General features: G+C 37.7%; 1 protein-coding gene across 1 annotated transcript in view; it reads left to right on the top strand.

Annotated features, from left to right (window-relative positions):
- MGAT4D (MGAT4 family member D) overlaps positions 1-17,932 on the top strand; it is a 53,297-nt gene that overhangs the window by 12,589 nt on the left and 22,776 nt on the right. Inside the window, exons 5-9 of the mRNA XM_066360167.1 lie at positions 403-449; positions 1,594-1,707; positions 4,887-4,962; positions 6,219-6,333; positions 17,761-17,891. Of these exons, the coding sequence (XP_066216264.1) occupies positions 403-449; positions 1,594-1,707; positions 4,887-4,962; positions 6,219-6,333; positions 17,761-17,891 (483 nt within the window). The remainder of the gene's footprint in view (positions 1-402; positions 450-1,593; positions 1,708-4,886; positions 4,963-6,218; positions 6,334-17,760; positions 17,892-17,932) is intronic.

Raw genomic sequence — 17,932 nt, 5'->3', positions numbered from 1 at the left:
ATACTGTCTGGAAAAATGTGGAATGGTTTAGAAGTAGGCTTATTGTCGTACACTACTCACAAAATAAAGATATCTTCAAAAAAGAGCAGTTCTTTGAGATAAGCCATCTGATTTTTAGGGAAAAAATGTTTTAGATGGCATAGTTTTGTGTACTACTAATTTTTAAGGGTAAATAATGTATATTTTATATTGTGACAAAGGAAAGAATAAAATACTTTGATTATTCAAGTCACACCTTTTAGACACATGGATATTTGAAATTATTTTTTAGAACTGAAAACACTGGAAGTGATTAGGACATAATGACATTCCACACATAAAGTAGATTTACACATAGCAATCATGTATTAATAAAACTATGAGGCATGCTTAGTTTCAGTAAACTATTTTTCTCATTTTTAGAGTAATGAAAATTATTTAAACTCTGTTGTTGACATGATTACAAAAAAGTAAGTACTACTGGATAAATTTTTAAATGGCTATTCTTTTTTCTATTTTACTTTTCCTGTTCAATTATTTTATTAGTGATTATATTATTTTTAATGTGTATCTGTGCAGAAAGAGCCTGCAGTTCTATCTAAGCTCTGATGAATTATAGCTTATCATTTCCCCCAATTGTGTAGGTTATCTTCCTAATACAGTCCATATTTTTCATCTTATTGGTATAATATCTGTTCTCCCTGAAATTCATTGTCTCTGTGAGAGGCCTACTAGTTTATCTTTAAACCTTTTTTTCATTTACTTGAGAGAGAGAGAGGAAGTGGGGGGACAGAAGGGAGAGAGGAGAAGCACCCTCTTGTTCCACTTAGTTGTGCACTCATTGATCGCTTCTCGTACATGCCCTAACCAGAGACCGAGGCCAGGTCTCAAACCCGGGACCTCAGTGTGCCAGGATGACACTCTGTCCACTGAGCCACCCATCCAGGGCCCCTACTAGCTTATCTTTAGAACATTGTTCTGTTCCTTACCGTAGGAGGTTACTTTCACTGCTCCTGCTTATGATCTCCTGCTGTGTGCGGATAAACCGATATGAAGCTATTGATCAAGCAAGATGTGGAATGGTCCCAGCCTTCCACATGTTTATGTTCCAGTGGGCGATAAAACTGGCAAAAACCAAATCACAAGGGGCTAATGTTATCGTAGCGGTGGTGGGGGTACAATATGAAAACCTGTAGGAGGAAGTATTTCACTGTACTTACAGATATCAGGAAGGACTTTCTTGAGAAGGAAACAATTGAGCTAAGACTAAGGGTATAAGTAGGGATTCTTCCAGCAGAAAAAAGGAGAAAGGGAATGCCTAGCAAATAGAATTGCCTGAGAATGCAATATGCTAGATTTTGGGAGTATAAGTACATCCCAGAATGTGGGATTTGTGTATTTTAATTTTTTGACATGTCTGTCTCTACTTTATAGAAGATATACTTTGGCTAAAAAGTATTAATTCTATGATATTAATATCATGTATCAACATGTAAAATTATTCAAATCAAAATATTATGTAGATATGCATAAAGAAATTCTTTTTTAACTATTTGTGTTATTTTTGGTGTATCAAATGTTCAATTATAAGCCTCCATTTACTTCTATTTATAGATTCAAGAGGCAACTGAAGTCTGGATCCTTAGAAGTCATTTCAATACCTGCCTTTTTTTATCCAGACACATTACATGCCAAGCAATCAACTAAGGAGTCACAAAAATTGAAGCGGTATGACATTTAGAAAATTGTATCCTTAAATAGCTAACTTCATTTGATGAAATGATGGAATCAGCATCTAATTTCAAATACAGATCCTATTTCAAATTGGATCCTTTGCCAAACACAGCCAGCTCCACAGACTTGCAAGAGCTGACTATGTGCATTGATGTCCAGATCTGTGTTCAGTGACATCATTTGGTAACGTGAAATCAGGAGCATTCACACCACAGAAATGGGCAAAAGCTCTCCTCTTCCTCAAAGAGAGACATGTTAAACACTTACCATCAGCACACCACTGACTATCTATATTCATGTTTACAGACTGTAATGAGAAAAAGCATAATGGAGAAAAAATCCTAGGGTTATAAATCATTACACCTGGATTCTAGACCCAGTTTTTCTATTTATTGATAATTCTAGTCAGGCAATTTAGCCTTTTTTTTAAATTAGCTTCCCCAACTTTTCTGTGTGTGTATAATAAAATTTACATTTCATATTTGGAAAAGTTGTTGTAAGAGTAAACTATAGGATTTATGCAAGAATTTTGAAAAATTAAAGTTCAGTATATGTATACGAAGGATTGTTTGGTTATAAAGGTAGTAGATATTATAAGAAGTGTACTAATTTGGATCTCAAAACTTAATAAAGCAAAAGATGTGCCAGAATTCAGAAAAAAGGTCTTATCCCAGGAAATGTATTAGATCTGTTTTGTTTTAAAATAATAAATGGTGTGTCAGAATGTAGAATTTTTTTTAAGTGAGGAAAGGGGAGATAGACTCCCACATGCACCCCTGACCGGAATCCACTTGGCAACCCCTGTCTGGGGCCAGTGCTCATCTGAGCTATCTTCAGCACCTGATTCTGATGCACTCAGACCAACCAAGCTATCCTCGGTGCCTAGGGCCACGATTGAACCAATCGAACCACTGGCTGCGGGAGGGGAAGAGAAAAAGAAGGGGGAGAGAGAAAGGGAGAAAAGTAGATGGTCATTTCTCTTGTGTGTCCTGACCAGAATTGAACCCAGGATATCCATACACCAGGCCAATGCTCTATCCACTGAGCGTACTAGCCAGGACTTGAAAATCTTTTTTTTTTAATTTTTTATTTTTATATTATTTTATTAAATTAACTTTCTTTTCTACCTATTTACCATAAAATTACTTTGGACAATAGTGATCTCTGACCAATTGTGTAGTTGTGTGTTACAGAGGTTGTTTTTTTTTGTTGTTTTTTTTTATTATAATTTTATTTTTTTAATAGGGCGACATCAATAAATCAGGATACATATATTCAAAGATCAACAAGTCCAGGTTATCTTGTCTTTCAATTACCCATCACTCAAAGTCAGATTGTCCTCTGTCACCTTCTATCTAGTTTTCTTTGTGCCCCTCCCCCTCCCCCTTTCCCTCTCCCTTTCCCCCCTCCCCCCGTAACCACCACACTCTTATCAATGTCTCTTAGATTCACTTTTACGTCCCACCTACGTATGGAATAATGCAGTTCCTGTTTTTTTCTGATTTACTTATTTCACTTTGTATAATGTTATCAAGATCCCACCATTTTGCTGTAAATGATCCGATGTCATCATTTCTTATGGCTGAGTAGTATTCCATAGTGTATATGTGCCACATCTTCTTTATCCAGTCATCTATTGACGGGCTTTTTGGTTGTTTCCATGTCCTGGCCACTGTGAACAATGCTGCAATGAACATGGGGCTGCATGTGTCTTTACGTATCAAAGTTTCTGAGTTTTTGGGGTATATACCCAGTAGAGGGATTGCTGGGTCATAAGGTAGTTCTATTTTCAGTTTTTTGAGGAACCACCATACTTTCTTCCATAATGGTTGTACTACTTTACATTCCCACCAACAGTGTATGAGGGTTCCTTTTTCTCCACAGCCTCTCCAACATTTGCTATTACCTGTCTTGTTAATAATAGATAATCTAACAGGTGTGAGGTGGTATCTCATTGCAGTTTTGATTTGCATTTCTCTAATAACTTGAAAATCTTTTAAGGGTTTTATTTTGCTTTTAGTTATTGACCCACATTAAGCCTAGTTTTTAGAGTCATAGTACTGGGAGTCTCTCTAGATCAGGTGTCCCCAAACTATGGCTCACGGGCTGCATGTGGCCCCTGAGGCCATTTATCTGGCCCCCGGCCCTGCCGCACTTCCAGAAGGGGCACCTCTTTCATTGGTGGTCAGTGAGAGGAGCACTGTATGTGGCGGCCCTCCAACGGTCTGAGGGACAGTGAACTGGCCCCCTGTGTAAAAAAATTGGGGACCCCTGCTCTAGATCCTTGTTTTTCCTTCTGCCCTTTATGTCTCTATCATCATTTTTCTTTTAAAATCTCTCTCCACATCATCCCTCTCCTCCCCATTTCTCTGCCTTGGACTTAGTTCAGGCCATTCCAGATCCATTTGCTTTCCCTAACCCTACTCTAGGCTAGCCTTTCCTCCAATTCATTTTCCACACTGTAGGCAGAAGAGTCTTTTCATATAAGAGCAAGTCCAGAGTTTTCCAGCATGTCATAAAATGTCCTTGATGATCTGGTCTCTGCCAGCCTTCCTGTCATTAGCATCTCTTCCATCAGCTCTCTGTGCCCTAAGTCTAAGGGGACTGCTGTTTCACACATTCTGTTCCTTTGCAATACTGTCCTCTATACTGGATGTCCTGCAGCCTCCTGTGTTCACTCCCTGTCTCTCTGTAAACCATCGTGACCAGTATCTCTACAGGGCTCTTATATAGGTGTTCTAGTTGTATGATTTTTCTGTCTTTCTTGCTGGATTATGAGACCCAGGAGGGCAAGAACTGCACTGTGTATTCCTCTTCATACCTTCAGGCCCTGGCCGAGTACACAGCTTAGCATTACATTAGAATTAAGTTTCTTTATGCTTTCATTTGAACCAGACCTATGAAAGAATATTAACTTTTCTATATAAATCAAAATTTAAACCCAAATTTAAGATAAATAGGCTATGTGTATCCTAGTTTAGCAATGGCAGACACTGTCCACTAAATAAAGATGGGAAACTTTTGAGTATAACATTTTCAATTTTATTTAATGTAAATAGAGCTCTATATTAGCAAAGTATAAAAAAAGTTTGTTTTTCATCACTGAAGTGTGCTTATAAGCAAAAATTAACCAAAATTAACAAATATTAACATATTTTATTATTTATCTTAAGTTGGCAAATCAAACAGTCTTTGGATTTTTGTTTTCTGATGCTGTATGCCCAGCCCAAGGCCGCATATTATTTACAGGTATGACCTTGGTCCAAACATAATTTACAGTGGGAGTCTAACATTCTCCTTCTTTCCTCTGACTCCTTCCTTCCTTAATGCATCCCTCCACTCTACTTGATGCTCAGAAAATAGAAGATTCTCACTATTTTAAAATACCAAAATGAAGCTTAAAATTGACTATATATTAGTCTTCTTGGGGTCACTATTATCAGAAGAAATTATAGTTACCTGAAGCAAACTGAAAAGAACTTACCAACTTAGAAAAAAAAATAGAAATAGTACCACCTACATTTCTCTGCCCACAGTTTATTGCATTAAATAAACATAATTCGAGCACTTATTTAATGCCAGCTAGTGTCTAGGCTTATCACTGCTACCCTACATTGCTTTGGACTTTATGAGTAACCTAGTTCTACAGTGCCTATACTGTATTTGTGAAATAAATCAATTATATAGTTTGCACCCCCTAAGCACCTGCATATAGATAAATAAGAATGTTATGTCCCCCAATAGTAACTGTATACCCACTACATGAGACATTGCAGTGTGAGAAGAGTTTGAAGAATATCATTGGAGAACAGAGAGAGTAAGGAGAAGGTCTGACATAGGGTCTTGTCTTCTATTGGAAGAGAATAAAAATCCTTTCAATTTCTTAGTTAGTGACAATGAAATTAAAAAATTAAATCCAGCCAATGTACTCTTAGAAACAGTACAATTCTATTTTGTGCGCTGGTAATGTGCCTGAGGACTTCCAAATTCTTCTACTAGATCATTTAGGGCACTCTCTGAGTCTAGATTGTGCAAAATATAAGTTACATTCAGAAAGAAAAATCAAGTTTCCCTTCCCCCCTTTCTTATGGAGATATATTTGGGGGCTTACCGGCACCATCACTCTAACCAGCCTCTTGTCTACCATAATATCTGGTAATAGAATGTGACACTTGTCATCTCAGCATAAAGCTGTCCAGTCTTCAACCAGAAACTGAAATATTTGTGAGGATGAAAATGGAGTCAGATAAACAGACTTCCCCAAGGAGGGGGTAGAGTGAATTTTACACGTTAGTATTTAGAAAGAAATAGATCATCTCTGGTCTTAGGATCAGAAAATGAAATTTGACCAACAGTAAATACCTCATAAATACATTATGACCGCATAAATACATTCTCAGTATAGTCTATTGAAATTTGTTTCAGTTTTAAAGCTAATGTAACTTATTCAATGGAAGGACCAAAAGTACTAATGCCTTTTTGTATTGTTTGTTTTAATTTTCCAGCTAGAAGATGATATCATAGCTAAACAGATGTACTTTACAAAAATCACAGACTTTTTACATAGTATCACTTCAAAGAATTGGTTTTATATTGAGTTTTCAATTCTTGGACTCATAGGTAAGCAATGGATCTATTTTGTGGGGTCCAGCATTGTAGCATACAATAACCTTACAGGTTCTTAAGAACTTATCAAAGAGTTTGTTACCAAGTGAAAAGGAATGGCATGATTTCTACAAAGAGATAATTACTTCAATAGTAAAATCAGAGTCAAGAATCTGAATTTCAGGTAATGTATTTTTAAACCAAATATTTTACTGGATGAACAATATAAATAAGCAGATTGACATATATGCACATATGTTATAAAAACATAGGCCATCCCCCCTTGTTAAATGCTTGCTGTGTGTGGCACAAATGTGAACTCTGTAACTAAGATGAACTTCACTCAATCTTACATAGAAAGATACTGAACTAAACAGTTGTAGAGAAAGGAATTTTAACTTAGGACTATAATACTTTGATGTTCTGCAATTTTCTGTGTTCCAAAGCTGATATTATAAAAAATACTAAAATATATGAATTATATGTTTGTACCTGTTTAGAATTTACATAAGTGGTGATGTGCTAAGCCTATTCCTATTCCTTACATTTTTGTCTTCCAAACGAAATGTTAAAACTGCCAGCATGTTGCTTTCTGTTCATTTAGTTCATTCTTAGTGGTGCCTAAGTGCTTGCTATTGGGTTGGGGAATAAGTTCGTAGCGTTTTTATATTTTCTTTTATTTTACAACGATTTGTTTGCTGTTTGGCAAAGGGTAAGTATTCATTCGATAAAACTCTTTCTGCTCTACAAAACTATGTTAATTGTATTTTTGAGTTATTTAATTTTTTATTAGTTTTGAGGCTTAGAAATGGAATACCCAGGAGGTAAAAATCAACATTTTCGACACCTGCTCTTCTTTGCTTTTCATCGAGGTCAAAAAGCTGCTGAAGCAGCCCGGGACATTTGCGACGTGTATGGAGAAGGTGTCATAGGCGAGTCTACAGCACGGAAATGGTTTGCAAAGTTCAAAAATGGCGACTTTGATGTCGATGACACGTGCCGCAGCGGAAAGCCTTCTGAATTCGATGAAGAACTGAGAAATGCTCGAAAAGAATGCCACAGTCAACAAGGAGGTCTACATTGCCCAGCTACACCACGTGAATGAGGCTATTTGACTGAAAAGACCTGATCAACATGGTCAAACCATACTCCTTCACGACAACGCCAGGCCCCATGTTGCACAAGTCGTCAAAGCCGCACTCCAAGAGCTCGAATGGGAGGTCCTTCAGCATCCGTATTCTCCGGACCTTGCACCGACCGATTACCATCTTTTCCGCTCCCTGTCAAACCATATGAAGGGCGTTACCTTCGATAACAAAGAGGTCCTTAAAAACTGGCTCAACAACTTCTTTGACACCAGACCAGGCGATTTTTGGTGGAACGGCATCAACAAATTGGTCGAGAGGTGGGAAGAGGTTGTAAACAGCAACAGCGAATATATAATTGATTAACTTATTGATATAATTATTATTTTTTGTTTAAATAAAAGTCTTCGGTAAAAATGCTACGAACTTATTCCCCAACCCAATACATAAGACTCCATCTGACTCACCCATTCCCGGAGTGGTGGACCTCAATGGCGTGCAGCGCTCTGTGGGCACAAAGAAATGACGTGACTTATGTGTCCCCTGGAGTAGGGTCACGGAGCTGTACAGCCATTCTGCGAGGCCATCTGGCAGTGCAGATGACCTCCTACTTCCCCGTGTGCTCGAGAACATTTGATTTTAGCCATCAGAGGTTGTCCTTGCTGTTGGGAGGAGTGTAAAACATCTCCCTGGTTGCTGGTAAAATCCATCTGTTCTTCAAATACTTCCTTGACTCCATTCTTTCCCAAATTTTCTCTCAGGTGGTATGGAGTTCAATTTTAAGGCCCTGAAGGTTTTGGCTCAGCTTTGGCTAAAATGGGAAGAAAAATTATAGGTAACAGTAATACCTGTGAGAATCTTGCGAGGAATTAATTTGATGGCATACTACTTAGAGAATTTTAAATTCTTTTCTTCTTTCTCAGCAAAGTCAAGGCATGAGGAGGCTGGAGAACATTGACTTTCTGATCACAAGAGCACATCAAACAAGGAGCACTATACTATGTGTGATGCTGAAGTCTTCTTTAAGCTTAACTTTATAAAAGCTTTATTTCTTTTTATCATAATAATAGTTCTTTACTCAATATTTACCAAAAATATGAGCTTGCTAAATAGGATTTTACATTCTGCTAAGAGAAGATAAGGAAAGCATAACTATGAAATTGTCACTGAATAACTTGCCCGGGTTACTATATAACATTCAGTTGGATTTGACTGAGTGACCTAGATAGGCTAAAGTGCTAGTGAAAAATGCAGCATGCTGGCTGTCATGCTCATTAAGTGGCTTGCTGTATTTTACTTTATTTCAAGTGAACATTTCTCTGAATCTTATACCTTCAGCTTCATTTTAAAATTAAAGATGCAATGTATTAGAAAAAAGTAATTGGATGTAATGAACTTATACTTTATTATTTTTTTTAAATAATTTTATTTTTTTAATGGGGCGACATCAATAAATCAGGATACATATATTCAAAGGTAACAAGTCCAGGTTATCTTGTCGTTCAATTATGTTGCATACCCACCACCCAAAGTCAGATTGTCCTCTGTCACCTTCTATCTAGTTTTCTTTGTGCCCCCCTCCCCCTTTCCCTTTCCCTTTCCCCTCTCCCCCCGTAACCACCACACTCTTCTCAATGTCTCTTAGTCTCACTTTTATGTCCCACCTACGTATGCAATAATGCAGTTCCTGTTTTTTTCGGATTTACTTATTTCACTTCATATAATGTTATCAAGATCCCACCATTTTGCTGTAAATGATCCAATGTCATCATTTCTTATGGCTGAGTAGTATTCCATAGTGTATATGTGCCACATCTTCTTTATCCAGTCATCTATTGACGGGCTTTTTGGTTGTTTCCATGTCCTGGCCACTGTGAACAATGCTGCAATGAACATGGGGCTGCATGTGTCTTTACGTATCAAAGTTTCTGAGTTTTGGGGGTATATACCCAGTAGAGGGATTGCTGGGTCATAAGGTAGTTCTATTTTCAGTTTTTTGAGGAACCACCATACTTTCTTCCATAATGGTTGTACTACTTTACATTCCCACCAACAGTGTATGAGGGTTCCTTTTTCTCCACAGCCTCTCCAACATTTGCTATTACCTGTCTTGTTGATAATAGCTAATCTAACAGGTGTGAGGTGGTATCTCATTGTAGTTTTGATTTGCAATTCTCTAATAACTAAAGAAGATGAGCATCTTTTCATATATCTGTTGGCCATTTGTATTTCTTCCTGAGAGAAGTGTCTGTTCATGTCCTCTTCCCATTTTTTTATTGGATTGTTTGTTGTTGAGTTTTATGAGTTCTTTGTATATTTTGGATATTAGGCCCTTATCTGAGCTGTTGTTTGAAAATATTTCCCATTTAGTTGGCTTTCTGTTTATTTTGTTACCAGTTTCTCTTGCTGAGCAAAAACTTCTTAGTCTGATGTAGTCCCATTCATTATTTTTTGCCTTCACTTCTCTTGCCTTTGGAGTCAAATTCATAAAATGCTCTTTAAAACCCAGGTCCATGAGTTTAGTACCTATGTCTTCTTCTATATCCTTGTTTCAGGTCTTATGTTTAGATCTTTGATCCATTTTGAGTTAATTTTAGTACAGGTGGACAAACTGTAGTCCAGTTTCATTCTTTTGCATGTGGCTTTCCAGTTTTCCCAGCACCATTTATTGAAGAGGCTTTCTTTTCTCCATTGTGTGTTGTTGGCCCCTTTATCAAAAATTATTTGACTATATATATGTGGTTTTATTTCTGGACTTCTATTCTGTTCCATTGGTCTGAGTGTCTATTTTTCTGCCAATACCATTCTGCTTTGATTGTCGTGGCCCTATAATAGAGTTTGAAGTCAGGTATTGTAATGCCCCCAGCTTCATTCTTTTTCTTTAGGATTGCTTTGGCTATTCGGGGTTTTTTATAGTTCCATATAAATCTGATGATTTTTTGCTCTATTTCTTTAAAAAATGTCATTGGAATTTTGATGGGAATTGCATTAAATTTGTATATTGCTTTGGGTAATATGGCCATCTATATTATATTTATTCTTTCTAACCAAGAACAAGGTATATTCTTCCATTTCATTATATCTTTTTCGATTTCCCTTAACAATAGTTTATAGTTTTCATTATATAAGTCCTTTACATTCTTTGTTATGTTTATTCCTAAGTATTTTTTTGTTGTTGTTGCAATCGTGAAGGGGATTATTCTTTTGAGTTCGTTCTCAGTTGTTACATTGTTGGCATATAGAAAGGCTATTGACTTCTGTATGTTAATTTTGTATCCTGTGACCTTACTGTATTGGCTTATTGTTTCTAGTAGTCTTTTTGTGGAGTCTTTGGGGTTTTCGATGTATAGGATCATATCATCTGCAAAAAGTGATACCTTTACTTCTTTTTTTCCAATATGGATGCCTTTTATTTCTTTGTCTTGTCTGATTGCTCTGGCTAGAACCTCTAGTACCACATTAAATAAGAGTGGAGAGAGTGGACAACCCTGTCTTGTTCCTGATTTAAGGGGGAAAGCCTTCAGTTTAGTGCCATTTTATATGATGTTAGCTGATGGTTTATCATATATGGCCTTTATCATGTTGAGATATTTTCCTTCTATACACATTTTGTTGAGAGTCTTAAACATAAAATTGTGTTGTATTTTATCAAAAGCCTTTTCTGCATCTATTGATAAGATCATGTAGTTTTTGTTCTTTGTTTTGTTGATATGGTGTATTACATTAACCGTTTTGCGTATGTTGAACCATCCTTGAGATTCTGGGATGAATCCCACTTGATCATGATGTATTATTTTTTTAATATGTTGTTGTATTCAGTTTGCTAGTATTTTGTTTAGTATTTTAGCATCTGTATTCATTAGAGATATTGGTCTGTAGTTTTCTTTTTTTGTGCCATCCTTGCCTGGTTTTGGTATGAGGGTTATGTTGGCCTCATAAAATGTGTTTGGGCCCTGGCCGGTTGGCTCTGCGGTAGAGCGTCGGCCTGGTGTGCGGGGGACCCAGGTTCGATTCCCGGCCAGGGCACATAGGAGAGGCACCCATTTGCTTCTCCACCCCCCCCCCCTCCTCTCTGTCTCTCTCTTCCCCTCCCGCAGCCAAGGCTCTATTGGAGCAAAGATGGCCCGGGCACTGGGGATGTCTCCTTGGCCTCTGCCCCAGGCGCTAGAGTGGCTCTGGTCGTGGCAGAGCAACGCCCCGGAGGGGCAGAGCATCGCCACCTGGTGGGCAGAGCGTCGCCCCTGGTGGGCGTGCCGGGTGGATCCCGGTCCGGTGCATGCGGGAGTCTGTCTGACTGTCTCTCCCTGTTTCCAGCTTCAGAAAAATACAAAAAAAAATGTGTATGAAAGTATTGCTTCTTCAATTTTTTGGAAGACTTTCAGTAGAATAGGAACCAAGTCTTCTTTGAATGTTTGATAAAATTCACTGGTATAGCCGTCAGGGCCTGGACTTTTATTTTTGGGGAGGTTTTTTAATGTTTTTTTCTATTTCTTCTCTACTAATAGGTCTGTTTAGGCTTTCTGCTTCTTCTTGACTCAGTCTAGGTAGGTTGTATTGTTCTAGGAATTTATCCATTTCTTCTAGGTTGTTGAATTTAGTGGCACAAAGTTTTTCATAGTATTCTACAATAATTCTTTGTATATCTACGGTGTCCGTGGTGATTTCTCCTCTTTCATTTTGGATTTTGTTTATATGAGTCCTTTCTCTTTTTTCCTTGGTAAGTCTTGCCAAGGGTTTGTCAATTTTGTTGATCTTTTCAAAGAACCAGCTCCTTGTTTTATTAATTTTTTCTATAGTTTTTCTGTTCTCTATTTCATTTATTTCTGCTCTGATTTTTATTATCTCCTTTCTTCGGCTGGTTTTGGGTTGTCTTTGTTCTTCTTTTTCCAGTTCCTTAAGGTGTGAAGTTAAGTCGTTCACTTGGGCTCTCTCTTGTTTGTTCATATAGGCCTGAAGTGATATGAACTTCCCTCTTATCACTGCTTTTGCTGCATCCCATAGATTCTGATATGTCGTACTGTCATTTTCATTAGTCTGTATATATCTTTTGATCTCTGCACTTATTTCTTTTTTGACCCATTCATTTTTAAAAGTATATTGTTTAGTTTCCACATTTTTGTGGGATTTTTTTCCCTCGTTTTTGCAGTTGAATTCTAGTTTCAAGGCTTTATGATCAGAAAATATGCTTGGTACAACTTCGTTTTTTCTGAATTTGCTGATGTTGTTTTTGTGGCCCAACATATGATCAGTTCTTGAGAATGATCCATGTACACTGGAGAAAAAAGTATACTCAGTCACTTTGGGATGAAATGTCCTATAGATGTCTATCATATCCAGGTGCTCTAGTGTTTTGTTTAAGGCCACTATATCTTTGTTGATTCTCTGTATAGATGACCGATCTAGAGCCGTCAGTGGTGTATTGAGGTCTCCAATTATGATTGTATTTTTGTCAGTTTTTGTTTTTAGGTCAATAAGTAGCTGTCTTATATATTTTGGTGCTCCTTGGTTTGGTGCATATATATTAAGGATTGTTATGTCCTCTTGATTCAGTGTCTCCTTAGCCATTATGAAATGGCCATTTTTGTCTCTGAGTACTTTTGCTGTCTTGTAGTCAGCATTATCAGATATGAGTATTGCTATGCCTGCTTTTTTTTGGATGTTATTTGCTTGGAGTATTGTTTTCCAGCCTTTCACTTTGAATTTGTTTTTATCCTTGTTACTTAGATGAGTTTCCTGTAGGCAGCATACAGTTGGATTTTCTTTTTTAATCCATTCTGCTACTCTATGCCTTTTTATTGGTGAGTTTAATCCGTTTATATTTAGTGTAATTATTGACACTTGTGAGTTCCCTATTGCCATTTTATAGATTGCTTTCTGTTAGTTTTGTGTCTTCTTTGATCCTTCTCTTTCATTTTTCTATCTTTTGTTTTTATTTGGTTGTATTCCATACATCTTTCCTCTGTTGCTATCTTTTTTATCTCATGTGCTTCTGTGGTGGTTTTTTCAATGGTGGTCACCTTTAAGTAATGAAAAAGGTTCCTACCCTGTTCATTGTAGCACACTATTTTGTGAGTACTTTTGCACTCCATCGTCCTTTGCTACTGTTAATCTCCATCCTCTCCCCCCCCTTTCTTCTTGTTGTTGTCACAGTTTAAATTTGGTTTTATTGTGTTCTTCTTGGAGCTTTTACTTGTGGCTTTGTTTTTTTTTTTTGTTGTTGTTCTTTGTATCTGATTGGAGAACCCCCTTTAGTAATTCATGGAGTGGGGGTTTTCTGATGATAAATTCCCTCATCTTTTCTGTATCTGTGAATGTTTTTATTTCTCCTTCATATTTGAAGGATAGCTTTGATGGGTATAGTATTCGTGGCTGAAAGTTCCTCTCTTTCAGGACTTTAAATATTGGGGTCCACTCTCTTCTAGCTTGTAGAGTTTCTGCTGAGAAATCTGATGATAATCTAATAGGTCTTCCTTTATATGTTGTATTCTTCTTTTCCCTGGCTGCCTTGAGAATTTTTTCTTTGCCATTGGTTTGTGCCAATTTCATTATGATGTGCCTTGGAGTAGTTTTGTTGGGGTTAAGAAAACTTGGTGTTCTGTTTGCTTCTTGAATTTGAGGCTTTAGTTCTTTCCACAGGCTTGGGAAGTTCTCATCTAGTATTTGTTTGAGTATGTTCTCCATTCCATTTTCTCTCTCTTCTCCCTCTGATATACCTATTATTCTTATGTTATTTTTTTTCATGGAGTCAGATAATTCTTGTAGGGCTATCTCATTTTTTTAAATTTTTGAGTCTCTTTCTTCTTCTCTCTGTTGTGCCTCAAGTTGCTTTTCTTCTATTTCACTAATCCTCTCTTCTATCTGGCCTGTTCTATTAGCTAAGCTTGTTACCTCGTTTTTCAGCTCGTGAATTGAGTTTTTCATCTCTGTTTGATTTGTTTTTATAGTTTCAATTTTCTTGGAAATATATTCTTTGTGTTCATTGAGTTGTTTTCTGAGCTCCCTAAATTGCCTTTCTGTGTTTTCTTGTATATCTCGGAGGATTTTTAGGATTTCTCTCTTGAATTCTCTGACATTTAGCTCCAAGGTTTCCAATATATTAATTTTTTTCTCCATAGATTTTTCCTCATCTAGCTGTGTTACCTCTCTTTCTTTTGTATCCATGATATTCGATTTTCTCTTCCTTACTGGCATCTGAGGGTGGTTTTGTTGATGGTATTAATAAGATTTAATAAAGAATAAAAAGTTAAAAAAATAAAAAATCGAAAAAGAGTTGTTTTTTTCAAAAAAATTTAATAATGAAATAAAGAAAAATAAAATAAAATAAAAATTAAAAAAATGGAAATTATTCCCCCCCTCCTTTTTTCCTCTCCTCTCCTCTCCCCTCTTTCTTGAGAAAATCTTGTGGTGAACTGTGAATTACATTGTATTAAATAGAACAAACAATGCCTGTAATGGAGGGCCTGAATTGGGGAAAAGTAATAAAGGGGCAAAAAAAAAAAAAGAAAAAGAAAAAGAAAAAAGAAGGGGGTATGGACCCACAAAAAGCAAATAAGGAAAAAATTTGGGTCAAGAATAAAATGATTTGCTTTTAGGTGTTGGTTGACTAAGAGTTATGATGAGAGGAATAAGAGGGAAACAGGAAAATGGGGGGACAAATTAAAAAATTACTATTGTATTTAGTGGAACAAGAACTAGATAAAATGGAGAGCCAGGGATGGGAGCACTGCTAGTGAGTTAAAAAGGTGAAGTAAAAACCCCCCAAAATGCCACAAACATAAGTTTGAGTCCCAGATAAGATAATTTGTTCGTTATTGAGGTTTGAATGAGAGGAGACGTAAAGGAGAAAGGAAGAAACTAATATAGAGGGAGAAAAGAAAGAGAGAGAGAGAGAAAAAAAAGAGGGAACCACTAAAAGAAGAAAAAATAAAAAAGAGGAGAGAAAGAGAGTTAAGGTTTTGGAGTGCAACCCTCATAGAGAGAAAGGAAGAGGAAAGAAAAGATAATGGGAGATGTAACACTTATGGGTAGTGTAGTTGAAGGAGAGGAGAGAGTAAGACCGGCAGAGAGTTAATCGACCAAATTGGAGGAGGAAAAAAAAAATATCAAGAAGGAAGATAAGAGAAACAAACGAACAAATATAATAAAATGGGATAGGTTATAAAGTCTGCAGATTATTCTTGATTTTGAGAGGTTATCTTCTTGCTTTTTCTTTTCTCTCCCTCTTCTTGGTTGGTGACTCTGTACCCCAGGTTCTGCCCCTTTGGCACGCTCAGGTAGAGGTTTGCAGTTGATAAGTCTCTATGGCGATGTCATGTATTGTGCTTTAGTCTCATTGGCAGTCGAGGCTCATTAGCATTTATAGGCTCCAACAGTGAGAGAGTCCGTGTTCCTGGAGCCTTTCTCCTAGTCTTTCCTTCCTCAATTAGTAGCCTGATAATCCAGCTATGGGGTTGCTGCTGCCTCTGCCTGGATAGTAAGGGGCTGAAAGATCTGGCAACTCCCCACTCTATTCCCACTCAGCACAGGGCTCTGGGTAAGGCTCAGTCAGTCAGAGCTGCTAGCATAATCAGGCAGGGCTTCAGCCCACTCAAAGACCTCTGGCTCTGCCACTCTGTCCGGTAACATGGGCGGGCGCCCACTCCCAGGGCGCTTGGAAGAAACTCTCGCTCACTATCTGCGCGCACAGACCAGGATATCAGGCCGTAAGTCTCACACTCTGAGTGAAACCCCCACCCACACGGAAAAGTTCCAGCGTTGGAATTGGCTCTCGCTCCGTCCTCGTGCGTGGCTTTTTGAAAGCGCTGGGGCAGCCCGAGATTCTGCTTTGGGCCCACACAAAGGCCTCTGACTCTGCCCCTCTGTGGGATAACATGGGCGCACACTGCCAAGGCACTCAGAGGAATCTCTCGCTCACTATCTGCGCGCGCAGTCCAGGATATCAGGCCGGCCGCCTCACCCTCTGGGTGAAACCCCCACCAGCATGGAAAAGTTCCAGCATTGGAATTAGTTCTCGCTCCCTCCCTGTGCGCGGCTTTTTCAGGGCGCTGGGGCGGTCCGGAGATTCCGCTTTCGGCCCACACAAAGGCCTCTGACTCTGCCTCTCTGTGGGATAACTCAGGCGCCCACTCCTGGGGTTTTGAAAGGAATCTCTTGCCCACTATCTGTGCGCGCTGACCAGGGGATCAGGGAAAATGGCTGCCCCATTTTAGAAAAGAAAAAGCAAGAAGATAACCTCTCAAAATCAAGAATAATCTGCAGACTTTATAACCTATCCCATTTTATTATATTTGTTCGTTTGTTTCTCTTATCTTCCTTCTTGATATTTTTTTTTTCCTCCTCCAATTTGGTCGATTAACTCTCTGCCGGTCTTACTCTCTCCTCTCCTTGTCTTTCTTTATCTGGGTTTGGTGCGAGTGTTGGCTTGTATTGCCCGGGTTGCCACAGGAACAGTTTTCCTCGGCTTGGATCTCTGTGCCACAGCCTGGTTCGGCCGTTTGTGCCACGGCCTGGATCTATTCACCCCCTTTGCCCGCCTTAGTTTCTATATTCTCAGTTCCCAGTGAAAGCCGCCCTGTTTAGGTTAGTGAGGAAGGTGGAGCATTTCTTACTCCCTGTTTCCTTCGGGGTTTGGTTATATATTTAGCCAATTTTTCGCTCGACCATACCTTCGGGTGTATTGCAAAACTTCTGGAGGCTCCAAGGATAGGTTTTTCTGTTTCTGGTTGAAGATCTTTTTGAGTTTTGGGGGAGATTTATCAGTATCACTTCCTACCCCGCCATTACTCTGATGTCATCCCAAAATTATACTTTAAAATATGGCAAAGTTGTAAGAATCATAAGTATAAAAAAATAACATTCTTATAAAAATAATGTTCAAATATTGAAATAATACTGTATACTAATCAAAATTAAGTACTCTAAGTAAAAAATGTGGTAGACTGATACTGCAAAAGTCAGGTTACAAATCACAGTTTCTGGATAATTAAGTAAAAGATTATAGCTCCTCTACTTTAGATTTTACTTACATAGATTCCACTTTGTTTAGACAGTTGATTCTTTAATGGGTTATCAGGATTGATTTCCTGAGCATATTAGCTATTCTCAACAGGCTTCACACTCTCTCCCCCTAGAAGCTGTAATCTGTAAGCAGACATACTATTTTGATTTATTATTCTTCAACTTCATTAATGCTTTAAACTTTATTTCTAAGGAATGAGATATGTTAACTTTTAATAATTTTTTGCTTTTTTTCATGCTAACAGAATGAACAACTATATACAAGGGTTATATTGTAATATATATATATATAGAATAAATACTCAAGAGTTATTTGGCTTTATTTACTTTTTCTCCACAGGAAAGCTATTTAAATCTGAGGACCTAACTGACTTCGTACGGTTTTTTTTAATATTCTACAAAGATAAACCTATAGACTTGCTCTTGGAGAACATTTTTTGGGTAAAGATGTGTGAACCAGGAGAAACTAATGTGAGTATTTCTTTACTTTGTAAGTAAATATTAAATATGTT

Source organism: Saccopteryx leptura, chromosome 1, assembly GCF_036850995.1.
Source record: "Saccopteryx leptura isolate mSacLep1 chromosome 1, mSacLep1_pri_phased_curated, whole genome shotgun sequence".
Taxonomy (NCBI): Eukaryota; Metazoa; Chordata; class Mammalia; order Chiroptera; family Emballonuridae; genus Saccopteryx; species Saccopteryx leptura.
Note: the sequence above shows the minus strand (reverse complement) of the source record. Positions and strands in the feature narration are given on the sequence as shown.